General features: G+C 37.3%; 2 protein-coding genes and 1 long non-coding RNA gene across 7 annotated transcripts; 1 reads left to right on the forward strand and 2 right to left on the reverse strand.

The window, feature by feature from the left end:
- Positions 1 to 5,318: 5,318 nt before the first annotated feature.
- Positions 5,319 to 19,077, forward strand: LOC131738036 (uncharacterized). The gene is made up of 3 exons (XR_009329590.1): positions 5,319 to 5,516; positions 16,701 to 16,763; positions 19,006 to 19,077. It is a non-coding gene; the product is annotated as an uncharacterized LOC131738036 (long non-coding RNA).
- On the reverse strand, positions 8,018 to 15,964 carry LOC131738035 (phospholipid scramblase 1-like). Of its 4 annotated transcripts, none has more exons than XM_059030955.1 (10): positions 15,940 to 15,963; positions 15,736 to 15,788; positions 15,262 to 15,408; positions 14,764 to 14,891; positions 14,157 to 14,199; positions 13,815 to 14,026; positions 12,976 to 13,134; positions 12,179 to 12,340; positions 10,307 to 10,343; positions 8,018 to 9,519 (listed from the first exon to the last, which is right to left on the reverse strand). In XM_059030955.1, exons 2-10 carry the CDS (start codon positions 15,758 to 15,760, stop codon positions 9,506 to 9,508), a joined length of 927 nt encoding a protein of 308 aa, XP_058886938.1. In that variant the 5' UTR covers positions 15,761 to 15,788; positions 15,940 to 15,963; the 3' UTR covers positions 8,018 to 9,505. The 4 variants fall into 4 exon arrangements, with proteins under 4 accessions (XP_058886938.1, XP_058886936.1, XP_058886939.1 ...); XM_059030953.1 differs by having other exon boundaries at positions 14,764 to 14,894; XM_059030956.1 differs by having other exon boundaries at positions 10,307 to 10,363; positions 14,764 to 14,894; positions 15,940 to 15,961.
- On the reverse strand, positions 17,886 to 25,845 carry LOC117972964 (angiopoietin-related protein 5-like). Of its 2 annotated transcripts, XM_034923573.2 has the most exons (9): positions 25,694 to 25,845; positions 25,190 to 25,332; positions 23,406 to 23,583; positions 22,544 to 22,647; positions 21,817 to 21,910; positions 20,734 to 20,834; positions 19,667 to 19,787; positions 19,060 to 19,245; positions 17,886 to 18,445 (listed from the first exon to the last, which is right to left on the reverse strand). In XM_034923573.2, the coding sequence occupies exons 2-9, from the start codon at positions 25,292 to 25,294 to the stop codon at positions 18,126 to 18,128; spliced, it is 1,209 nt and encodes a 402-aa protein (XP_034779464.1). In that variant the 5' UTR covers positions 25,295 to 25,332; positions 25,694 to 25,845; the 3' UTR covers positions 17,886 to 18,125. The 2 variants fall into 2 exon arrangements, with proteins under 2 accessions (XP_034779464.1, XP_034779463.1); XM_034923572.2 differs by lacking the exon at positions 25,694 to 25,845 and having other exon boundaries at positions 25,190 to 25,639.
- Between the last annotated feature and the right edge of the window lie 557 nt (positions 25,846 to 26,402).

A 26,402-nucleotide genomic window follows, 5' to 3' on the forward strand; every position in this document is an offset into this window, starting at 1 on the left:
AAAAGTGCTGTCCGGTCTTTTTTCTAAAAAAACAAACAAACAAAAAGATCTGTTTTAATCACAGCACCTAAACAGAAACTTAAATAAAAAATCAATGCTCGCTTGTGTATTATACATGGGCACCACTGTGCTGGGAGCTGTATGCTGAGAGTAGCCATGTTAGTAACGGCGGGTGCGCCCATGCTTACCGCTGTTATGTGAATAGTATGAAAAAGCCAAATAAAATGCATCTTTATGAACTGATCTGACAGGGAAAATGAAGAAGTCATCTTTGCCGCTTGGCAAGGATCGTGCCTTTTTCTTGCATTCCCTGGCGGTTTAATGTGAGACATGCAATGGTCTAAAAATGAAGAGCTAACAAACTCCGGACTTGAAATTCCTTTGGGTTTGCAGCCTTGTTGATGTCGCTGCTGATGCGTCTCTGGTCCCATGCGTCCTGTGAGTTTGACCGGGGGCCCTGTGAATTACACTGTGTGTGGGAAAACAGTGTGGCAGTCACTGGAGGACAACCACTGTTAACTATTCAGGGTACAAAAATCCTACATATTTGAAAGATCTTTTGTGATAGGGAGCTATAGTGCAATGGGATTAAAACACTAGCATTTCATACTGGCTTGAAAAACCACAACGCATAACAAAATCATGACACATTCAGCTCCTGACTGTCTTTGCAAGTCAAGGATTGTATGGGAATGAAGACTGGAATGTCCACTCATCCTGAAGGTGGCTGTCCAGAATGTCTTGTTCAGCATGTCATTAAACAAAGAATTAGATTGGTTTGGTATATTTATTGATAACAACACGCACATGTCTTGATAATAAACAGACCCATCTTTTGGGACCCTATTTCCAGCATAAAAACAAATACATTAAATGGCCTAATGGAAGTACCAGTGCAAGCAGTTATTTATAACTCCTATTTTAAAAGGAGAAAAACTATTTTTTTTAGAAAACCAGAACCAAACAATTAAAATAAGTAAACTAATTCAAGGTCTCAAGCATTCTCAAGTTTAAATTGTGAGTAAACACTTTGCCCCTAATTGTTTTGAGAATAAGGATACCATTAATCTATGTAACAAGTGTTATTCTTTCTAGAAAGCTGTAACTAAAAGCAGCCACATATTACTGTTTGAAATGTGTAGGACCGAAATGGAACACATAGGAGAAAGCATCCTAATATAGAGAGAATAATGCAAATAATAAGGTGCTTGGATAATTAATTCTTAGAATCTCTGGTGAGCATTTTGTCCTGCCAGAGTTCTAAAGTTCTGTCTTGCTTGTTGTAGGCAGGTTACTCTACTTAGTCTGTGTCAGTGAGTTATTCGCTCACGCTATGGTCGCTCTCTATTGCTGGTGTTAATGAGGGGGTGTTTCCTGTTATAACCAGCTGGGTATTACGGGAAATCTCAACTGGATGAGCCCATTGGAAAAATTCTCACCAGTTATTATAGTTCTGTATCACAACAGATCTCTTGTTGGAAGATTTGCAGATAATTCAAGGTATTTGAGACCAGACTGTTTACACGCTATAAATGGTTATGAATCAGTTCTGCTTCAAATTGTAATGCCATTAAAAGAGTTGGGTCTGCTTCAAAATGATAAAGTATCAGAATAAGTAGACATTCTTCAAATATGAAGCAAATCATTTTAAAATGAAATGTAACAAAAAATAAACATTAAACCAATACTGGTACATTGAAAAATACTTTTTTTCTGAAAAGTTAGGAGAGGTGTTTTTTTTTAATGAAAGTTGAAGGTTTTTGGAAAATATAGGGACGTACCCAGAATATGAAATAAGTGAGACTTCTATCTGTTTAAAAACATCCAGGAGTATTCCATTTACTTTTGACACTCTTAGGATGACTCTAAGACTTAAACCCAAACATCCTAAAGTTGGCCTACCCTCAGAGGGGGCTGGCTCAGTCATACTATCTGTCTGTAAACACAAACCAGCCCTGAGTTGGGCCCTGTCAGAAGCAGCATTTTAATATACTGCTAGTCTGTGTATGTCTAATTGTTGAGTCTTTAAAAGCTGATGTGTTGCTCAGCTCTTTCATGGGGCCAGCTCTTTAAACAGTAGAGATTTAAAGACATGACTTACTCTGCCTGTATAATCAATAGTACCCGATAGCTGGGGTATTTGAAGGATGGCAGCTGAATAATTTTGGAGTGTCCATCTTAACTATGGTGCAAATCACTGTTAAAGTCAATGTAATGCTTCACCATCAATTAATGGCATGTGTCTACGAGATAGGAGTTCAAAATGATCCTAGCTTGCAGTCATGGATTGCATGCTTTGAAGCTACGGTGCGTAGCTATTGCCTTTTTAAGACATCAGAAAAACACATCTAAGGAACACTTTAAAGTTTTCTAGTAATGGTAAATTAGCCTGCTTGCTAGACTGTGTCGCTTTTGACTGGGATCTGAGAACAAAACTGATCAAGGTGAACCTAAAAAAACAAACTGCTACCAAAAAATGTAAATGTGCCTTTCATGTTTGATTGTGTGAGGCAAGTGAATCTAATGTGATATTTCTATAGGAATGGCAGGATTAAGCGCAGTTACAGTAGCAGGCAAATGTACTGTAGCACATATTGGGGGAAATTAATCAATAAGCCATTAACTCCAAAGTGTCATTAGAATATTGAATAGAGTGATTTACATGTTTTTTTTAATGACTCATAAACCATGGATGAATGAATTTTGGAAATCGTTTTCTGCACTAATTTTGTTTAATTCAGACATGTCTGTTGATTCAGCACTATGTTATATAGTTTTGTGAGAGAGGCTTCTCACACCAAACTTCTTACATAAAGGATTGTTCATTTATATAGAACAATCTGTATCCAACACTCCTAGAGTAAAAATAAATATCGCTCTCTGAAAAAAAAATACGTTTTCAATATTTTAAGCAAGGTTTTCAAAGAATTGACCAATCTGATATATTAAATGAGAAATAAGCTATGAGCAAGCGTGATTATGTGTCATTTAGCATTCCCATGCCGCCTAAACTGTTAATTCCTCAATTTTAACACAGTGTAACATTAATTTTGTTTCGTGGAAAAATGTACCGTAAGTAAAATGGCCCATATTAATATAAATGCTACAACCCTGCACTGAGAAGAAAAAAAATCACTGTTAATATAAATCTGCAAAGACGATTGAATTAACATGTACCCTTATCAATACAGCTAATAAGACAAGCAATAACACCAAGTGTATGATCCAAGTACAGCTGCATCTTCATTCAATTTAAATATCTCATATTCATCTACTAAAATGATCTGTTTGAAGTTACCCACGCAGTTTACAGATAGGAAATGGACTGAATAAATTGCCCTGGGGCTCTGTAGGAGTAAGCAGATAACTTACTGGGTTTGTTTGCCGCTGCTCTGTCAGTACGATCAGATACGATTATGTGAATTGCCTCTGCACTTATAAACAGTATTATTCAGCGATCCTCTGCATCCTCTATGATGATTCTGTATGTATTAAATCAGACCGTGTTTAGGTAGACTACAGACAAGGTCATGGGAAGATACTGATGTATTTCAATTTGATGGCTATCGCAGATGAAACCGATCATACGGTTTGATGTTTAGCTGCTTCTGCCAAATTGAAAGCACCCCACGGTATAAAGGAAAGGTTCTCAAAACAACAACCATGCTCTATGGAACGTAAACAGAAACACTACACAGGAATGCAAGTTTAATTGCTGAAATCAGACGAGCGTTCTGGTGCACTGGCCTTTCCGTTGACAAAAATAACGTTTTCTCAAGGCATATATTTATAACCATGTTAAATCATGTGCACCTGCATGTTTTAGTGCTATTCGAAGGCCTTTGTGTAGAGTTTATACTTGTTTTTTTTCCTTCGCTTCTTGCTTTTGAATAATAAAATGTTCTCAATGTAATAATCTGGGGGGGGGGCAGATGCCGTATTAGCCTATAGTTTTATGTAATTTCTGCATCTGCCCGGGCAGTTCGTCAATTGCTTCAAATTTTATGTCATTTCGACATCTGCCCTGGCTGGTCAACTGCTCACAGACACCTGAGCGAAGGACATTTTTTAACAGATACAGTAAAACTATACAGATTTCTGAGCAGAGTTGCATTGTTTGAATGAGAGATCATTCAATATCAGCAAGACTAATAATCACAGTTCAGTTTAAACGTGTAAAAGCCACCCAGTTAAATATAGTTACCTGAAACTCAGGAAGAAAGCAGTGCCAAAACTAATTTATCAATATTAGTTATTATTATTATTTGTTTATTTAGCAGACGCCTTTATCCAAGGCGACTTACAGAGACTGGGGTGTGTGTGAACTATGCATCAGCTGCAGAGTCACTTACAACTACGTCTCACCCGAAAGACGGAGCACAAGGAGGTTAAGTGACTTGCTCAGGGTCACACAATGAGTCAGTGGCTGAGGTGGGATTTGAACCGGGGACCTCCTGGTTACAAGCCCTTTTCTTTAACCACTGGACCACACAGCCTCCTTTATCATTAATCAACAGCATAAAGATTGTATTTTTCTTATTTAGAAAATATGAACGACAATTTGACTCAGAAGAAAACGTTTTCTTATAAAACAAAAAGTTTAGTTTTCGTTCTGTAAAAAATATTTTTTACACATTCAAACAATAGGCCTATTATTTCATGTCTAACATTAGCTGACATCAGACCTCAGACAATTAGACATTGGAATCAGCATTACAACTTGTCATTGCGACATTGTTAAAGCCTATAAGTTTGCAACATTTCAGCCACGAAAACCAGTTAAAGGTTTAAAACACAAACGAAATATTAAATACAGAAATTCTAAAGCCATAGCACAGTAAGAAAAATACGGAAGCGTCCTAGTGGCAATTAAAAAGACAAATTCCTATGTATGACTTTGTATCCCTTAATTAGGACTAAAAAGTCATACGTAGGAGTTTAAAAGAATTAGGAGATTAAAAGTCCTAATTAGGAGAGTTTACTCTTTTTTTCATTGGCACTAGGACGCTTCCGTAAGAAAAAAAAGTCATGTTGAAAGTAAAGCAAATGAAATAGACCCCACTACTTGATCGGATTTGATTCGGGAGAGCTGTTCTTTCAGCACCACGTGCAGAGAGAATTTGGGCTGCCTTGCGTCAGTCTTGCACGTTTACCTTGTTTCTATGTAAGCTGTGGAGCAAGGAGGAGTCGATTGGTGCTGGTTTATCATGAGAAACTGCATCCTATGAGAAAGTGCGGTCCTGTACTACTGTCACGTGACCATACGCGTAGAACTCCTCATGAAAGTAGAGTCTACGATTAAAATAAATAGGCCACAATTGACATGTAGACGCAATGTTAGAGCTTTGTCACTATATATTAGTTTTATTAGAAAGAAAGACGATGATCTTTTAAATAATACGAATAGGCCTATATTCACTGAGTGGAGATGTGGGTTAAACTAACAGAACCGAGAACGAAGATCATGCTTCTGAGTGGTACAAAGCACCCTGCACACAAATACAAAGCCAACAAAGGTAATTCACTCTCTATTTGTATTATACTGTATCTGTTAAAAATCTTTCTTCGCCCGGGTGTCTGTGGGGAGTCGACCAGCCAGGGCAGATGCCGAAATGACATCAAATTCGAGGCTCATTCGGCATCTGCCCACCGCAGCTGTGCGAACTGCCCGGGCATTTCGGCATCGGTCCATAATATACATACATACATACATACACATTCGTTATTCGACATGCTGTTGATGGAGGTAATAGTGAGTTTCTTTATTTACAGTACTGCCACCTTACTGGCTAAGCAGTTGAACAATATGACTTATCTATTTTTGATGTAAGTATATGTATATTAATAAACCCGCATTTAATGATAACTGTTAAATGAGTCCTTAAACTTCAAATTAATCGGATACTTGAATGCCACTTTTAATATATAATTTAATATAACAAACTGATGAAGAAGGGTATATAGCTTGGCATTCCAATACATTGAGTAAAGTGTAAAACAATAACCACAAACTATGTGTCCGTTTAAAGCGCTGCAGTTCTTTTAAGGTATGCAGATTAAAACCCCTCATTTTAGTGCATGATGCTGATCAAGAGGCATTCTTGAGCTTATAAGGCAATGGCGTTGTGAAAGGATTGTGTTTCATGTTGAGGAAACTACAAAGAAATTGTCTGTGCCAAAACAGAAAGCTGCAAGTGAATCAACAGCAACCAACAGAGAAGATGATTTAGAATCAATCAGTGTTCTTTTGAAGTTGATCATATCATTCCCTTGGTAGAGGGCAACGGGCTCTTCTTTTTTTTTCCTTTTTTTTTTGGTTCATCAGATCTGGTTAGTTAATCTACATATACCAAAAAATATCCTTTCATTTTACATTGTAAGGAAAGTCTTTTTTTCTACCCAATTAAAAAAAATAGGAAATACACACACACACATTCTTCCAGTGCAATTTATAATGATGTATATTCTTACTGTAGGTGCTCTGCATCATCATAACAAAAGGGCTAATCCTATCATAATACAATCCTATATACTTTGCAAGAGTCTGGCAGGATGGTATGAACAAATACATTCATTTTGTTGATAAATATGTGTAAGAGACTTCCACACACCCTGCTCTGCTCATCTGCCAGTCGCAGAGGCAGCAGTGGCTGCTTTTCTGTTCTCTCCCATTCATTAAACAGCCTTTCAGGGGCAATCTGTCCCAGGCAACATTACCCGATTATTATGCCAGAGCATCGACCCCTTTGTGCAGAATGTCGATGCAGATCTTTTTATTTTTATTAATCGTCTTGCATTGGCTTTTTTAATGCCTCCACAGAGATTTGTGGAACAGGTTTACCACACTGCTGCTCATTGATTTCTTTGTAACCCTGTTCATGCCGTAATTTTTCATTTTAGATAGCTTATAAACTAGAATCCGGTAAGTTACAGTAAATGATCAAATTCAACTAATTGAATTGTGTATTTTCTGCTAACTCATTCACTGTTTGTTTGTTTTTTTAATGTCCATGCTGTAAACACAGCGGCGAAAGCTGCAAGGGTAAAATACAACTTTGCAGGCTCTCAGACAGTTTATCCTTTTTGTTTTATTACATTTTTTTTTAATTTAATAACCAAACTCTTCTCAATACTATTGTATTAAGCTGCCATATTTGTTATACTGTGCCTTTGGAAAAATAAAACCTTACTCCAAAGCAAAAAGACCACAACGAATAAATCCTCTTTTAAAATTAAAACAATCAAATATCATAATTAAATATGGGGAAGACGCTTAAATAGCTATTGTATAGGGATAATGATGGTTGTGATTAAGACGCACACACGTACTGGTGTACGTATCTAAATATGTCACACTTTTACATAAAAACTAAAGATAATCTTTACTAATTGTGATGAAACTCTGTCAGGATATTATTTTGCACAAGTTATTATTACCTAGGGATATAAGCAGGGGGCTTGTCTTTTTTGTCATTAAATACACACACACATATATATATATATATACATATATATATATATATATATATACACATATATATATATATACACATATATATATATATATATATATATATATATATACACACATATATATATATATATATATATATATATATATATATATATATATATATATATATATATATATATGCATATGCTAAAAGAACCGCTCACCTCCCCATCCACCACCTTGCAGCAAACCTCATTCAATAGGGGAAAGGAGGCTTAGCCAGCAATTTAATCTCCATCTGCATCTGTTTCATCCATACTGGCCCTGGAAGATAAAGCCCTTTGTTTCCCCAGTGAGCTCACTCTTTCAACAGCACACAAGGAAGATGGTTTTCTGTGCTCAAACGCCATTGGAATTTTTGGTTGTTGTGCTGTAGCTTTGAGTGCACGAACAGGTTACTTTGTGGTCACTTTCTAGAGCACTACAAACTGGGTGTTTCTGGGTAGAAACAGAGAGAACAGCATACATCAGCTTTGAATGCAACACATTTGCAAGCCTGTATTATCTGTATCAAAACTGCATATAGATTGCAACCACTGAGAGAACAATACATCCTTTTATAAATCAGAGATGTAAAACTTTTTATTTGTACGTTTTGATAGTTTTATGGTATCCAGTCAGGCTGACGAATGATTCAAAGCAAATGCAGTGCCTGAAATTAACTGTTTTTCACTTGGTAACCAATAAAATAGCCAGGCCTAGTAATTCAAATTGAAGGGACATTGTAGATATTCATTATTAATGTTCAATTTAGAAACCAATTTATAAAGCATTTATATATGTAACACACTCCATAATGTTTAAGTGGTAGTAGCTGCACATGTAAAATGTTTGGTTCTGGGTTCTGTTGCTTCTATATAGAGTTTTCATTGTATATAAATTCTGCCTTTACCTGCCTGTGAGCTGTTTTGAACATGTCTGGGCATCCAAAGTGCCCGAACTGATCGGCCTTTCTCGTTACATTCAAATCACGTGACACCGTGACCTTTCTGCCAGCCCTGCGTTTATATAAAAATAAAGTAGGCGTGGCTTGCAGACTTGTCACATGATCTGAATGTTATGAGGAAGGCTGTTCTGTCCCAGCAAGCATAAAGCCAGGTAAAGGAGAACAGAGAAATGGAAAACATTGAGCAACAGAACCACTCAATGATAGCGAACATCATTACAATAGTAATAAAACAGTAAAGGGAATGTTGCTTTAATTCCTTTTGGAGCAAGAGAACTCGGAACCACTCCGAACAATTACAAATATTATAGTAATGGAAATGTAAAAAGTAAGTGACATTTTCAGCTATACTCTTTAAAACATTAATGTTTTACTACTACTCTACTTTCAGACTCTTAATTAGCCCGTTTAACTGCCAGTAATTAAAACGCACTGCCATGACTACACATCTCAGTACTCCAGATGCAGGAGGATATGCACAATGATGATTAAATCTAATTTCTGATTAAACAGACTATGTGAACAATTGGAGGCGAAGGGGGTAATTTTATCAAATAGCCTACAATGAGTGACTTACCAGATATACCCTTATTACTGTATTTTTCCAAATTGGAGCTACTGTGTTTGTGTCGTACATTGTAGAACACGATGATGGCAGAAAGCCACTCAATGGAAACTATTTTAAAAAATGTTATATAGGACAATTATTTTTCCTTTGACCTTTTTTCTCAATTTACAAGACTGGTAAGAAGGTAAGAACATTATTTGAAGTGTATTCTGCTTTTATTTGATTATTAAGTATCTTTGTTGTGTTTCTTTTGTTCCATAATGCGGATGTGCTGTATTGTACATATATTGTATATATTACATATTTACAGATGGTTACAATATATCTGCAGTATAACAGAATCAGTCATTCATGTCTTAAATTACAATCCCTTACAATATGCATTTCTATTGCTGCAGAACAATTATTGAACTTTAAATAAGTCGATGAAACTTCCATTTACACTACAGTCTTCCGGCTCCCGTTTTCTCTATTTTCATCATTTTACAAAACCTGTGTTGGAATAAAAAAAAAAAAAGGAATGAAAAAAAAAAAAAAAAAAAACTACCTGCTTTCAAGTTGGCACACCTAGCAGACATGCTTAAATTCAAATCAGCTTAACTTTTATAACTACAACATAGACCATTAGTAATATATTTATAGGGGTCTGGTTGGAATAAAAAGCTGATTATAAATAGTTAAGTAATTTTCCAATTCGTTTGCAATGCAAGTTCAGCTGTATAAATAAGTATGATACTGTACTTTGGTGAGCAATTTTTTTCAATGGGCTCATCCAGTTGACCCCTAATAACCATGCTCATTAATACCAGCAACAGAGCGTGACTCCAGCGCAAGCTGTCAAACTGAAAGGAATTCCAAACGTACCTGGCATAGTTGCGGTCTACCGCTTCTCAGGTGAGAAAAAATGCTCATCAGAGATGATGAAAAATAATGCATGTGGTAGTGTGTCAAATAAGAATTTAATGCCCACCCTTGAGGTGTGAAACTTCAAAAAACCACTGGGGTGGCAACCTCCGGATTGTTGTAGCATCCCAACCCTCGGGTGGGCATTAAATTCTCATATCACACACCCTGTGCATTATTCTCCTCCATGTATGGGCATTGATATCATATTGCTGTATTTAATGAAACTGAACTATATTTAACAGAAGTGGAGAAAATTGCATAGCACCAGATTCATATCATGCTTGACTAAGAAGTTAGTGATTCACCTTTTAGCACTAAATTCACCATGCAAGAATATTTGCCTACCAGTCCAAAAAAAATAAATAAATCTTACCCGTCTTCAAAACCTTTATTGTTTCAGGCACTCTCACCTTTGGAAATATAAGTAATCCTGCATGATAAAGCAATTTTTTATAAAACAGAAATCCTGCATGATAAAGCAATTATTTATAATAGAAATCCTGCATGATAAAGCAATTATTTATAAAACAAGAATCCTGCATAATAAAGCAATTATTATTTATAAAACAACCCTGAAGCTGGGTCCAACCCTCTAAAGGGTTTACAGCACATCGACCACTGTCACCTGACCAGCAGGGGCTGCTGAAGCACAGTGAGGTGAACAGACCCAGCCAGTGTTCCTCCTCTAACCAGTGGGAGTGCATGGCCAAGATCTGCAACTCATTGGAAACAGGATTCGAACCGCGCTCACACAGCACTGCAAGTGGTACTGTGTGAGCCACTGCAAAGATTTCATGTGGATACAGGCAGGATTTTGTATTTTTTTCATGCCTGTGACTCGTTTGTTGAATCCGATGAATGGTGTCCTCAAGCTCAATGCACAGAAGCTTTTAAAAGTTGTCAGTTTCTAAAGCTCATATTACATTTCAGGCAATTACAGCAGGGCTGAGACTGCATTTAATGATTATCATTATCCAGGCTCCATGCCTGCATTAGGAATATATCTGAAAAGGCCAAATACAATTAAATCCACATAGGTTGCAGAATGTATCAATCTTGTGGAAGTCCAAGCTCTAAATTTTTTTTTTTTAAATCACGGAGATAATGCCCTGTGTAGACGAGCATGTCCCTGCGCAGCCTTGGCTGCTGTTCCTCACCCATCATTTCTTGTTAGACCACCAGACATGCCTAATTAAAGCTGGTATGTAGAAGTAGACTGGATTTCTCAAAGAACATTACATTTTAAATGAGATTCGAGATAACAGACATTCAAAACAGGCTACTTGTCTCTATTTTTAGATGCAACATCTTGTTTGGAAGGGTGACCCGGAGCAGACATTCACACTCTGAAACTTGCCGAGCACTCTTTATAATAGTTTGTTTTTAATATGTTTCCAGCTTCAGGCTGTCAACAGGTTCATACTGTTAATTACACAGAAATGCATCGGTTTAGCCGCTGTACTGTACTTACTGTCTGCATAAAAATAGAAATATGGTACTGCGGGGTCATTTGTTTGACACCTACAGCCTATGAGCAACAAACAAATTGCATGGATATTTCAAGTACTTTAATTGTGCCAACTGCATTCTCCAGATGGGATAATCTGACACATTCACAGCATGACTCACACCGGTAGGTCTAATCACTTACTCTGATATCATCTCGGATCTTTCTACATGAACTGCTGACATACAATATTGTTGGTTTCCATGAAACCGCATTCAGTACACTGCTGTGCAGTAATACTGCTTTAGTGATCATTCCATAGAAACACACACATTTTTATTTCACCATCAGGTGCATATTCACTGAGATTACAGATAGCCCACACATGTCAATACATTTTTATGCAGTTTTTCCCACACATTGGAAGCAAATTCATACCAAATCAGGCAAATCATCTCTGCTCCTGGAGTGAAGCGAGTCTGTATGTGTGTGGCCCTGGCCATGTTCATATTGGACATCTGACTCTGTCTTACAAGCAATAGTATCTGAGAAAGTATAGAAGCCAACCTTCCTCATATGGAGACTTCCCTAACTGTGACCTGAGGAGCCAGTTAACACTTCAACACTACAGGCTTATGTAAAGGTCTAGGTACAAAACTGCACACTGCTACAAGTACAGTAGTTTGCCTTAAAACATACTGTCAGCTTAAACTTCTTGTACTGTGTTATCTGTAACCATGTTCTGGGAAATAAAGTGCTTATTAAAAAGATTAAGGCAAACTTCAAGCTTCTACTTACAATTAAGAAACTGGCTCCGATAAGGGTTGCCTTGATAGTTACATCCAGGTCCACTGGAAACTGGACTCCAAAGGAATCAGAGTTTGTGAAATATTCGGCCGCCACTCCAGTGAACTTATTCGAGATTTTTCCAACCACAGTCACGTTATCTGAACCCAACACCTGTTGAGAAAGAAAATGAATAGTAAAGCTATGGAAGATTTCCCAGCTGGCCCTCTGCTGAAAAATGAACGCGCTACTGAAATACCAGTATTTAGTGGCTGGAGCTCAGACTTTAGTTGAATTTTTTAGTGAATGGATATTTATATTAACAATCGTATAAATTAAATAAAGTTTGAATTTGGCACCCCTGCTTATAACCAAGATGTTTTCACACTATAACTGAAATACAGTTTGCAAGAGCTTAAAATATGATGCCATATCAGCACGAGGTATGGGCAGCTCTGACCCTTGCATACCAGGTATTTGCACCAACCGTGTTCTTAATTGTTTAGCTGAACCCATGCAACCTCCTTCCAGCTACAAAAGCAGTTTATTTCATTACCCCTGTTGAACCTGGTGTAGAACAGCCCTCCAGGACCCATCGTTTAACTACATCCGACAGTCCAGTTCCAAAGTTATTAATATTATGAAACAGGAGGAAAACTATGCTGCACAACATAACTAAATTCATAGATTAAAGGAATATGCCTTTAATTTCTTCCCCACATTGAACGTTATTATTTAGTATTTCATGCAAATGGCTTCTGTTTCTCAATACTGTACCTCAGCTGCTGTGAGTCCGTTCTCATACTCACTCGAAAGTGGTCATCACTGAAGCAGCTGACAAGCCTACAGGGTGCACTGATGTTGAGCACGGTTTCACCGCTAACACTGACACAGAACTTGGGCTCAAACGGGTGCCATATCCTAGACACGCAGCCAATCGGAACCCCCTCCGGCACCTGGATCACCATCTTTTAAAGGATGTTGAATTCTTGTTTTATTTATTGTCAGTTAGCGAGTAAAAACCAATCTTGTTCAAGCATGCCTGTAAATAAGTCTAGAATGGCTTGTAATCTGTAACTGGATAAAAATATTGAACACACAGAGAGGATACAAAAAAACTAAAGCTGCAGTGGCTCAATTAAAATATAATTCTCCAGCACTTGCTAACTACACAGACTGCTTGGTTCCCAGACCCCAACTGGCAAGCTCTGCTATAGCTCAGGTTTTTGATTTACATGAAACATCTATTGAGATGATTGATAAACTGAATGGGCACTACACTGTGAATTATTTTCTGAATTCCCTTCCCTTTAGATATCCCTCTCCGGCATCACTTAGTTTTATCAATAGTTAACAGATCTCTCTGAACCGCTCTGTGCATCTTTAACAAACTTAGCAATTTGTTTCTGTAATTTAGTGAAATATAATATGGGGCAACGAACAGTGATGTTCTTTATATACTGTATAATACATTTATCAATATATATATGAACACATTTTGTAACACTAATATGTACAAACAGCTTTTGATACCAGAAACTCGATACATGTTGGAATTTAAATCCAGAATCTCTGATGAGTAACAAGTCAATTCCAATGTCAAGATTCCACACACAAACACAGATTCTAAATGAATACGTGTTCTCACTGTTTCCAAGCAGCCAGGGCACCAACGAGTCGGAGATCTGCAAGGTCGAAAAATCTGCATGACGTTGCACAGCTTACAGTCCTGTACACTTAGTGTGAAACCACGTGTATTTCTGCACAGGTCTCCGACAGCACTGCTGGGGTCCTCCAGTGCATAGTAAATCCTTTGGCCCAGGCCATTTCTCAGTTCATAGCGATTTCTTGTCCTATTTCCTTATATTAAAAAAAAAAAAATGGTTTGTCCATTATAATAGCCATTTAACAAATAAAACTTATGGGACTAATCGAAAGAAAATGTTACATTTAAATAAGTTAACATCAATTTTCAAAGATTTTACTATACCTTGTGTTCTATCAGGTACTTGATGTATTAGGATTTGATCAACCTGAAAGAAAAATCTGTATTCTTTTTTTTTGTTTTTTAACCCCTGATAGAAATTTGAAGAAGCTGTTAAATCAAAGTTGGAAGTACGAAAGAAATCAAAAGGGTGGCTACTTATGAAACAGGCAGACCTACTAAAATATCCCACAGTGACACAATATATAAAACACAATACAAACACATTAGAGTTTCATTATATCTGGTTCAAGCTAATTGCAAGATATGATAATCAGATCTATAAATACTTTAAATGGTCATATTCTACAAACGGTACAAGTGTGTATTTTGCCTAATTGTTAACAGTGTATATTCATCCCCAGACCAGGCGTACACAGTTCTGTAAGCACAGTGTTAATTTAAGTAATATTTATTACCAATACTCTTTTGCTTTAATTCACAGCCAGTAAAGTGCAGATGGATTACCAGGTAGTCAAAATCAAATGGAGGTTTCCAGATATTATTGATTGCTGTCTAGGATACAACAGGGGCGTCTCTACAGTATATACAAAGTCCTACATGAGGTATTCACGTGCCCCTCAGACACATGTAGTTATCCCAAGCTTCTTACCACTGAGAGATACTCCAGTCCAGGGGGGCAGTCTGGGGGAGGATCTGCTGGCAATGGCATCCACTGACCAACCAGTCCGATACTGGGATTCAGACCCATCAACTGAGCTACTGGGCCTGGAGTGGGTGCTGCTATATTCATGTGTGGAAAGAACTGAAATATTGCATTCCACAGGATACACTTCGGGTGTATTTGATTTGTATGAAACAAAGTTTTGTTTTCTTTTAACATTATAGGCTGCATGCCCTAAAATGTACTTCATCTAAATTGGCTTGACAAAAAGAAAAAAAGGACTCAATCTTCCGTACAAATTGCAAATACATACTTAAATTAGCAATAAATAAAAACGTGTTTCACATTTGTCAATTCATTTAGCCACACAGTACTGAGCCAGTGAAGCCAGGCATTTGCAAAAGATATGTTGCCAGACAGTGATGGGTGAAACTCTGTGCTTATCATTTCCACAATAAATAGTTTTCTCTAACTACACTGCCATACCTGCATTTCTAACAGGCGCAGCCCTGTATACAACATGAAGGGCTGGGCTATGCCCTATTTGAGGGGCTGGACCCTGCTGGGCTATAGAAGCAGATGTTGGTATCTGAGGGAAAGACACAGGCCCATAGCTGGGAAAAGAGTACTGTCCTGAAAAAAAAAAACACAGAATGATATTCCCTAACCATAAACTTAATTATGATTGATTAAATATGATATATTGTTCCTGACATATCTTGTCTATATGGTAATGCAAGCCTGAAGCACAGCCATCCCAACAGTAATGTAACAAATACATTTATCCATTTTAATAACCCTTAAGGACTGCACATTAGCCCCATAGCTATCCCTGAATCTATCCCCTGCCTAAACCATAGTTTCTGTAACCTAGACTTAAGCCCAATATTCTCCAGTCACCATAAACAATAATAAGTTATTGTTAGTTATTAATAATAGTTTAGAACATGAACGTCATACCTATAGCAGCCATGACTTTTCCCATGTTGGCCCCTATTGTTTCAGAATATCATCTGTAGGAAAGAATGGTTAAAAACAAAATGGCTATAACTGAATAGTATATTGGTGAATTTTAAACATATAATAATCTTTTGTTTTTGTATATTGGTTTCAAACATTGTACTGGAGCTCTCTGTGAAAAACAGAACAGAGAAAAGCCCTCACCTTTGTTTCACCTTTGCATCTCTTAAGGGGGAGGGGATTCCTGGTCCCTTTTTTATAAGTTTTAAAAGGTCACATGATTAAACCAGCTGATTGCTGAATGGGCGTGGTTTAAAATTGTTTTAAAAAAACAGGCTGATACTAGGTCAAATGTTCCTTCTGTTTGCTTCAGTGCAAGGTTTACTCCCATTCTGTTCTGTATGGTGAAAATAATAATAATAATAATAATAATAATAATAATAATAATAATAATAATAATAATGTTATAAAACTCAATGTGAGATGAGCACTTTTTACCAGCGCCTTCTAGTTTTAAACATTAAAAATAATTCAACAGTTTTTTTTTTCTCTTTGCAATTAAATTCACAATTTCAATGAGGCATTTTTTAATGCCTAATTGGTAAGGATTTAAACTTTCATACACAAATTCAATGTTTTGATAGACAAAAACAAAACAAATATGTAATGACATTTCACCAACAAATATTTTATTAGACCCATCAGCAGTCTGTATGTTACATTTCTGGTGGGGACTTTCATTAGGGGTGATTGGTGGATTATGAAGGCTGTTTTATGTCATTACAGTTTTTACCTATATCTCCAAAACTATCTTTAAAAAAATACAGTGCACATTATTTACCACATACTGTTGATCTGTATTTAAAATCCTGCTCATGCTATCTTCCACTTGAAGTCTGCAATTCCTAAAGTAGTTTCACTGCTGTTCTTTTCTGTCTCGTCACTCACTCACATATGCTCAACAGATTAAGTTTTGTTCTGCCTGCCACGTCAGGAATAAGAGTACGTGCCGTTTGGACTGGGACTGGGTAAGTAATATCATTAGCTCATTCAGACTAGCTCTACCACCGCTACGCTCCCCTGCCTCCAAAGCCCGCTCCTTCTCCACCCTTGCTCCGCAGTGGTGGAATGACCTTCCTACAGATGTCAGGACTGCCCAGTCCCTGACCACATTCCGGCACCTCCTTAAGACTCACCTCTTCAAAGAGCACCTGTAGAACTCCTCTGTTTGTATCCTGGGACACTATCACCCTTCATGTAAATGTGCTTTATTTTGCTCTTATCAGCCCCTATTTTACTGCATTTAATCCTGTACTTCAGAATACTGTAATCTGCCAAGTTTTTAACCTGTAGTACTTTGTATTTACTCACATCCTGATGTAACTATCACTATTTAATCATATCCTGATGTAACTATCACTATTACCTGCTGTATTATTGAATTGTGGTTTGTCAAACTTGTACTTTACTTGAACAAAAGTTATTGTATTTCTTGCTCTTATTGTATTACTTGTATTGTAACGCTTGAAATGTTTTTGCTTACGATTGTAAGTCACCCTGGATAAGGGCGTCTGCTAAGAAATAAATAATAATAATAATAATAACGGCCAAAAAAAGCTTTTCTGTTTGCTATGTTTTAACTGTCACACATTTCTAAGTTATTAATCTGCCCCACTTTACAGCCAGTCTCTAAATATGAATGCCTTAAAGGGTAGTGATATTTGTCTCCTGTTCATTACAATCAGGAGGTCATGCCCTGGCTGATTAATTACACTGGAAATGAAAATAAAATAATAATACAATTCAGATTTGAAATACATAGAAGTAAGTACAGCTCTAACACAAATGAGTGTACTCCAAAGTCAATTAAACTCAAGGCAAGTCTTAATTTCTGGCAATTGATGAAGAAGAACCCGATTAACTGTGTATGTTTTAGGCAGTTTTCACCAAATTGTTCAGATTAAGACTGTTTTGAAGTTGTGGCTTAAATGCATTACACTGAGGTCATTGCTGGAAACTGCCTTTCACAACCAGTTGCTTTAAACGTTTCCATAAAGTTGACACATGTTTCATTGCCTTAAGGATTTTGGTTCTGTGTTAAAATGTAGTTTTAATGTGCACTTGTGAAACAATACACTAAGGCAACCAACCAGTTTTCAAATGTTTTATTCTGATAAGCTTTGAAAGTAGTTTTATATATAATGACAGTATTATTATTTTCAGACAATAAGCTAGAGATTTAATTTGTTTTAAACATATCAGTTATGCATCATTACCAACACACTGTCATCATTCAACACTTATACATGTAGAAATAGCCGTTCTTCAAACTATCAAATGAAACTATCAAGTTCTGTTATCATTGTATGCAGACGAAGCCAAGTGAAGAACTATTTGAAATATGGATTGTAGGCTCTGCGGATCTTCATGGACACAGACTTGATAGTGACAGCCATTCCGTTCTGTGTCCAGGTGTCCCACTGAATGTGAGAGTTTATGGAGCTGTCGGGTTCCAGGAGACCCCCGTTGAGATTGGCCATGCCACACTGATTAAACCACCAGCCCGTTTTATTGTTCTTAGTGCTGCAGCTCTCCACAGCAGACCCATTAATGGTGCAGAATGGACTGCAGCCGTCATTGTCAATATCGAAAGTACTGAAGGGCATAGAGTTCTGGTTGTCCTCTTGCCGGTACCCTCGAAATGCATCTCCTATCAAAAATAGAGTGATAGAATTGAGCATACAGTATATAACAATGTGAATACAACTAAATAACTTCTTAGTCTATCTGCCTCCTTCGTGGAAGTTTTGTTTATTATTTGTATGACTGAGTGTTTGATAGATGACATGTATCTGTATAATAATTGCATCCATACTGCATGTACATATTATGGTAAAAGCTTGATCAGCTGACGGGACTGGAGTGATTTTTAATATAAATATAAATAACATAATGCTAAAGTTGCTGATTCTGGAGTGTTATTAGAGATTTTGGTGTCCAAGATCTGTGCTGCAGTTAAAACAGTTTGCCTCATGGTGGCACTGTGATAATAAAGGAGGGGAATCTGTCTCAGAAGTCACAGTTACAATATTTGTAAGCTATGCAGAAAAAAAGAAAATCTCTCTCTCTCTCTTTATATAACTTTACATATATATATATAAAGTTAATTGAAGTGAAAAATATTTTAAAAGAGAATACATAGAATAGCTGTCATTTTTGCATTTTGTACTTCCAACAAGAAGTACTGTTAAATACTGGTGTGGTCCATAGATTTGCAGGAATTACAAAGAGGAATGACACGTCATACAGCAGTGTCCTTCTCACCTGCACTGCCAGCATAGCGACCCAAGTGGATCTTGAAGAACCTGCTATCATCTTCCATCCAGAAGTTGTCATAGGAGGCATAAGCAGACGTGTCATCACAGGACTCCAGTGCCACCTGGAGGCGGAAGTTGGTATTCTTCTGGTTGACAATATGGAAAATCTTTCTAAGACCCAGCCAATGTTCACCTAAAACAAACAGAATGCACTACAGTTGAATACTAATTACTGCCCCTGCCAAAGTATCTTCAATGGCAATACATTGCTACCAGCTACTGTCCATTGGTATGAGCCATTTCATGTTGTGACAAACCAATAGTAACATGATGGTACTATGAACCACTATGTAGGGTAACCCATTGCTGTACCACATCATGATGATTGTGCAACATTATGTCTTCATAATCCTGCTAGGGCTTATTTATGGTTTATGGTAAATACAGTACGCATTATAATTATGTCTATAACTTTTCAGTGAAGGAACACACAGCACCAACTAAAGCGAAGCTTTCCTTTTAAACAGACAAGTCATTTTTGAAAGAATGCTTTCAATATTTTATGCTAAAGAATGTCCTAACCAGGTTTCACCATATACTTTGTTATGATTTACCAGAAAGATCCCCAAATCCATCCATATACTCTGACCAGGCTCTGTTGAAATCAATGTTCCCATCGATTCGTCTTTGTATTACAGTCCATCCTCCACCCATATAGTCCATTTCACAAAACACCTATAAAAAATAAATAAATAAATAAATAAATAAATAAATAAATAAATATTTTCTTCAATAATAAAACTACTGGAATACAGTGCAATGTGCTGTAGGATACTTTGCCACAGCCCCACAAAGTTCTCTAAAAATAAATGTTCTTTACCACGTTTCTTTTTGTTCTTATAATGTGTTTGTTTATGTATTCATATTTAAATAGGATACTGTACAATAAGTACAGGAAATGACATCATATGAGCAACCAATAATGACACTGCAGCACTTAGTGCCCAGTTCAATTAACTTTTGGCTGGGAAAATGCATTTAGGAAAATATAAATGTATGCAATCAACCAAGCAAATGTGGAGACCTATTATTATTATTATTATTATTATTATTATTATTATTATTATTATTATTATTATTTTCGATTAACACATCACCAGCGATGAATTCAGAGTCGTCTGACTTGTTCTTTCCTCAAACTCTTTTCTCGGTCAATGTTAACTGAATAGGACCCTTCGTTTTCCTTTGAGGTCACCCTCTGTGTATTTGTATGTACTTGGGTACTGTTTTACTGACACAGCAAAGTTTGGTAGATTTTAATTTATTTTTCCCCCAAACATCAATACCAGTATGTTAAACTGTTTGGGATAAGCTTTTGGAATACAAAGAATCTAAATGCTTATGTTAACAAATCATCTTCTTATGTTATGCTAATCCCTGTAACCCAGAAAGCCACTCCTTCCCTTTTTTGATTCAATAAAAGTGTCTTGTTTTGTGAGGGATCAGGCAAGGGTCTTATACAAAAATATATATATGGGATGCTGCAGACCTTAAAGATAAGCACTGCCATGACATATACTATGCAATAATACTGGACCAAATAACAGTGATATAAAAATATAACAATCCACATAGCAATCTTAAAACAGGGGAAAACTGTTCCCATATATTTCTATATTACCTCGAATGGATAATCAGTTCCATCAGGTTGGATGATGTAAATTCCGCTTGGAGTTTTAGAATCAAAGTCGAAACTGTCTCTGATGTCACTGCAGTCCTGCCCTGAAAGACAAGTATACATTGCCAGAAGTCAGCTGAGCTGAAATAAGACTGGGTTTGTTCTATGGTGATATGCAGTGTAACTGCTTTGTAGCGAATGTCTACAATGGAGTTATGAGTGGCTGTAACTCCCACAATTGTACACATACTGTATGCAAGTCTTCCCAATAAAGGCTCATTGTTTGTGTGCACCCTCTGGTGGTTTTGTGCCCAGTTACCTGCCAGCTGATATGTAATACATCCATCCCATATCCGACTGCGATGAGACCAGAGTAAGGGCGGATATGTAAAAAGGCAGATAAATGACTCCTGTTTTAAATACAATTACTATATTCACACAATTATTGTTTTGAGATTCAGCTTTTATTACGGAGCTCCCCTAAATCCATTGTTTAGAAAGATATGGGATATTAATACTTGTGACAGAGTAGACGGCTGCTGCGTGGATGCGCGGATTCGCTGCTGAGTGACAGGCCGGAGATTGAGATGGCGGTTGAAGTTTATACGCCCGCAGGCGTACAGGATTTATTTACATATCAACATAATGAACAGCTCACATGACGCTACCAGCAATGGTTGCGCACAGAGCACATACAACACAGTGTACGAAAACTTTGGTATGACCTACAATATACGAACTAATCTTCTCTGTTAAAAAATAAACTAGTGTTGCTGAAGAGATGTGTGACGGATTACTGTATTTCATTTAAAAGTGTAGTGCAGGTAGATAACTGGACCCTGCTACAATACGGCATATCTGAGATGAAGCCAACTATAGCTGGTTTAACACAATTAAAAAAAACACTCAATGTTAATTTGAGTGCTCATAAGCAGCTTCTTTTGTGGTTTGCAGCATGTCCAGCCTGTTTTTGCATGTTCGTTCGTTCATTTATAGGATGCACAGGTTTAACCAAACAGTAAATAAAGAACAGCAAGTATTGAACTGGACAGCCCTGGATGAGCTCTGACATGGGTGTGTTCGTACCGTGAGACTGCACAGGTTTAAGGGGGAAAGGCTCAACATTGTTTCTCCAAGCTTCTGCATTCAGCAGCTGGACTTTGTTCATCAGTTCTCTTACCTAGGAAAGACAGGATGACACATTATCATACGCGTGGAAACTGACAGAATTTTGTCTGACTTCATGAGAGTCATGAACACATGGGGTAAGATCATTTCCAAAAATAGGTTTCCATTCCTTGTGGTAGATAAATAAATTAATCCAAAGTAATGACTTTCATAAAAATGTGTCTGAGAAACATATCTACATACTGCATTTCATGAAAAACACTTCAGTCACCTACACAACACTCTTCTTCAACTCCCTTTGCCATGACAACTCACGACTCAAGTGATGAGCTTACTCAGTGCCATATTTATCCCCACTCTTAGAGCAGCGATGTACTGGTGCATGGATACTGAATTTACAATGAGCAATTCAGCAGGGTCCCCACAGTAAAGCTGAGCTGGTAAAAGAGATGTCAAACTTCTGTCTGATGCTGCATAATAATGGAAATTAAACATTAATACTATATGTTTTAATGTGTTTTTTTTATCTTGAATCGTTAAGCCATTAAAACAAACACTGGTTATTGAGAATCAGTATATATAACAAGTGTGAAGTAATTCTACTGCATACAGTACCACGGTATACACTGGAGGTATCAGACAGAGAGGATTCAAGATGGAAAACAGGTTTTAAAAAGTAACTTAACTGGCTTGAAAGAAACTCCAGGGATTGCTGATGATCTTCCATCATGCCCCTGATCAATTTCCTTGTACTTCTTGTGTAGGAAACAAGAGAGTGCTGAAGGTTTCCTTTAATAAAATGGGAAACGGATTTACTAAGCAGCCCTGCTGCTATGAGGTTGAACTGTATAGCGTGCATGAACTCCCTGATGTATGAACTCCCTGACACAGCTAATGGGCTTGCAGTTGAACTAACTTACTACGAGGTTCACAGTTTTACTTTGGGGTCTTTGGCCCCCACAACCCCATGCTAAAATCTCCTCTAAATGATTATCAACAACTGTGTTATATGGGCTTAGCTCTATATCTGTCCATATACAGAACATCATTCTACAGGCTGTGGAGCTTCAAACTTGCTAGTCAGCCAAGTTAATATTTGATCATGTATTTCTTTTGTTTATTTGAAGTTATTTATACTGGATAGATGCATCACCTAATTCACAGGGATTTTCATCCCTCATATGAGGAGTTGACCTGAAGGGGAAAGGAAGTGGGACTAAGCCAGAGTTTTATTGACATGTACTGTTGCTAGACCCCTGGGGTATTAATAAAGTGCCATGGCGGCTGTATTTACAACACATTAGACAGGACCATGGGTCTAATATCTCATTGAAAGCAGTATCCCTAACACCTTGCTTGGGTGCTGGGTGAGCTTTGGCTTAGAAGGAAGAGCGCCTGTATAAGGAGGGGGTTCCCCAAGCAATTCATGACAAAGGTCCTCGACCTTGCTTAGCTTTTGATATCAGACTGTAAGGTGGTTTGGACTGGAGGCAGATCCTTGTACTGTCATGGCTGCTCCCCCTGTTTATTTGGAAAATGATACATACGACACATGTAGTGCTTCTCTTCCTTTATGAGCTTTGCTGACAGCTCACAGGGGATGTGGCAGTGCTCATTCTTGTTTCCGCTGAGAGGAGACGCCTGCTTGGCCCTGCTGGAGTTCGGCATCGTGATGTTTGCTTCTTGTTCAGTGATATCCGCTGCGGAGTTGTTTTGCCCAGTATCCTTGTAGAAGACAGGACATTACATAGCAGTGTTGCAAGCTAGTTTAGTGATTAATCGTTCCTGAACTTCTACTGTTTCTACACATCCCAAGGGTTATTACTATTGTTAAATAGATTGTATCCCTTTTTTTTCACCCCATGGAAATTTGAATGTTGCCTCACTGCTGCAACCCACTTATTGAACAGAGGGTTGTGGGCCGCTGTCAAGCCAATCATCTCTTTTAACCCATTAAACCCAATCAAAGGATGTTACCAAGCTAATGAACCCTGGAGGCAAGGGCACAGCCTGGGGGGTCTCTGTCTGGAGGTCTGCTCGAGAGCCTGGGTCACGTGACCTAACACAAGACGAGTTTCCCTCCCCCAACCCACTGGAGCGCAAAGGCCAATACAGCACTCCCTGCGGACCCCCAGCCAGGAAGGACAACTCGACTAGGGTTTCAGCCAGTGAGCTCCCAATGGTGTGACTCTCCTGGGCTCCAGTGGTGGTACCTTTACTGGATGAGCGCTTTATAATAATACAATACAATACCATTTGATTTTATATAGTGCACTTCACGCAGAGCATCCCAGGGAATAAAATAAAAGCTCCAAAAAGCCACTGGCCAATCAACCCAGCTCAAAAATAAGCTGATTCAAACAAATGTTTTTAGATGACTTCTAGGAACTACCAAAGTTTCAGCAGTCGCTGATCTCAGGGTGTGACTAGGAGCATAAGGTGCCGACATTTCCTGTAAATATCAAGGCCCAAAACCATGAAGGGCCTTATAAGTAGTAAAAAGAATTTTAAAATACTAAATTTAACAGGAAGCCAGTGCAGTGATTATGAGCTATAGTTTACTTTCTGTACAGGTCTGATGGAAAAAGCCGCCTCATTAAAAACAGAGAAGTGCCAACCAAGGTAAAAGCAGGATGTAGCGTTTGTGTTGTCACACAGCTGGTATGAATTTCTTTTCCACATGGTCACACAATTGTTCAAGACAAGGCTTAACTAACAGTAACTCTCATCACACGGTTTTCTGTTTCTAATTATTCTGCCATTGACTAAGCTGACACCCATGTTTTGTGCCAGGGGCAGGTTTGAAATACCATTCCTGTGGAACTTCCAGGCCACAGACATCAAGGATACTGTGACTTTCCCCCCATTTTAGGACAAATCTACAAAATTTGCAGCATAAGTTTAAGGTAGGTTTTAATAGAATATTATGCAGGCAATAAAAATTTGCATTATAAATATCATATGGGAGATACTGAAATTGAAGAAAGGAACTATGAAAAAGACCTGCCTGCTGCCTACAGGACCTTGCAGTTTTCTATAATATCCGTCAGACATGCCTGCTGCTAATACCAATGTGGTGACTCACATAATAGATATATTAAACGCTTCACCGTACTAAAAATCCTATACAGGCTTCTAAGCATATATGGTCTATAATATTGGAAGTTTAAAATTAAGGTTATGTAACTTGTTATGCCAACAGAACAGCACAAATAAAATAACTGAATAAATAAATGACACTATAATTCTATGCACTATAACAGCCATTACTCAGCTCCATATAGGTGAACAATAATGTAAAAGTATATGCATACAAAAAAAAAAAACCTACCACAGCATTAAGTGAAGGTGTCCGGCTATCACCAAGGACAGACATCCCCAAAGCAGAAAAGAAGACGGCTTGAATTATCAGGAAGAATTCACAAAACTGTATCATTTTCCTTTAGCGAGAAGTTCACTTGACTGCAGCCTTATCTAGCGAGAGAAAGTTAGTGAATATCTGCTTGTTGAACTAATGCAGCTCTGCTGGCATCTGTACAACAGCAACAGTCCAAAACAGCAATGAGCTAATGTAATGTCAGGATATAATAAAAACAGTCAGCTCGAGCGAGTGTTCAAAGCTGTATCAAAAATCCATTACTAAATGTTGTTTGACAGAAAAACTCCTGAAACGAAAACGTTTTGCTGAAGTTTTAAAAACGGTTGCTTGTTCAGAAATTAGAAACACATGCCAGGATTGATATGGCTGAGTAACTGGCTTATAGTATCACTAAGATGTAACAGAATTCAGATTCATGCATAGTACCTACATGATATATTATTAAATATACTGTACCCTTCAGACAGATCGTGTGACAACCCTACTGTATCTCTCTTAAAGAAAGTCTTGTTTAGTCTTCACATTTCTCGACACCGTTAAGGTGCAGCTGTTCTCACTATGCGCTTCATATAAATGCCTTGTAAACCTTTTTTCTTTAAAATTGTAAAGCCCAAACCAGTCTAGTCATATGCCTGCAGTAAGTTTTCTGGTACATCTGTAAAGTATTAAATACGCTAAGTTGCCAGAAATCTATTTAAATTGACACATACAAACAATTCTTTAAGCAAATATTTCTAAGGCCGGGGCTAGGAAATAATACACGATTTTTGTATATATGTATATTTTAATAAAATCCTTGTTTGGACTTTTTATTAATCTGGCTTTGAAATAGTTTTTGAAATATTTCCACTCTTAACCCTTTAAGGACTAAGCGTTATATTTATTTTTTTAGTTTTTGTTTGTTTGTTTGTTTGTAAACGCTTATTATTATGTATTCTGCTTAGTGTTTTCAAATAGATGCTTGTATAAAACATGTTATTCTATGACCTGAGGGACATTACAATACTTCCTGAAAGTTTTGTTGAAAACTATTGATGTTTGGGCAAATTACAAGATTGTTGCACCTGAGTGATTTTGTGATTTTTTTTTTTTTTTACACATTTTTTAGCTGACTGCCTTTCTAGCTTTGAAGTTCATCAAAACTCTATTGTGTCTATTGGACTTG

This window comes from Acipenser ruthenus, chromosome 9 (genome assembly GCF_902713425.1).
Source record: "Acipenser ruthenus chromosome 9, fAciRut3.2 maternal haplotype, whole genome shotgun sequence".
NCBI classification, from domain to species: domain Eukaryota; kingdom Metazoa; phylum Chordata; class Actinopteri; order Acipenseriformes; family Acipenseridae; genus Acipenser; species Acipenser ruthenus.

Excerpts from the sequence above, each read along its gene's own strand:
- LOC131738035 (XM_059030953.1), bottom strand. The coding sequence starts at position 15,760 with ATGGGAAAAGTCATGGCTGCTATAG. Across the intron at positions 14,200-14,763 it reads GACTGGAGTATCTCTCAGTG|GTTGATCAAATCCTAATACA; the intron begins GTAAGAAGCTTG and ends TTTTTCTTTCAG. Across the intron at positions 10,344-12,178 it reads TCGGAGCCAGTTTCTTAATT|GTGAGAGTGCCTGAAACAAT; the intron begins GTAAGTAGAAGC and ends ATATTTCCAAAG.
- LOC117972964 (XM_034923573.2), bottom strand. The coding sequence starts at position 25,294 with ATGATACAGTTTTGTGAATTCTTCCTGATAATTCAAGCCGTCTTCTTT. Across the intron at positions 22,648-23,405 it reads AGAGAAGCACTACATGTGTC|GAAACCTTCAGCACTCTCTT; the intron begins GTATGTATCATT and ends ATTTTATTAAAG. Across the intron at positions 20,835-21,816 it reads TAAACCTGTGCAGTCTCACG|GGCAGGACTGCAGTGACATC; the intron begins GTACGAACACAC and ends CTTGTCTTTCAG.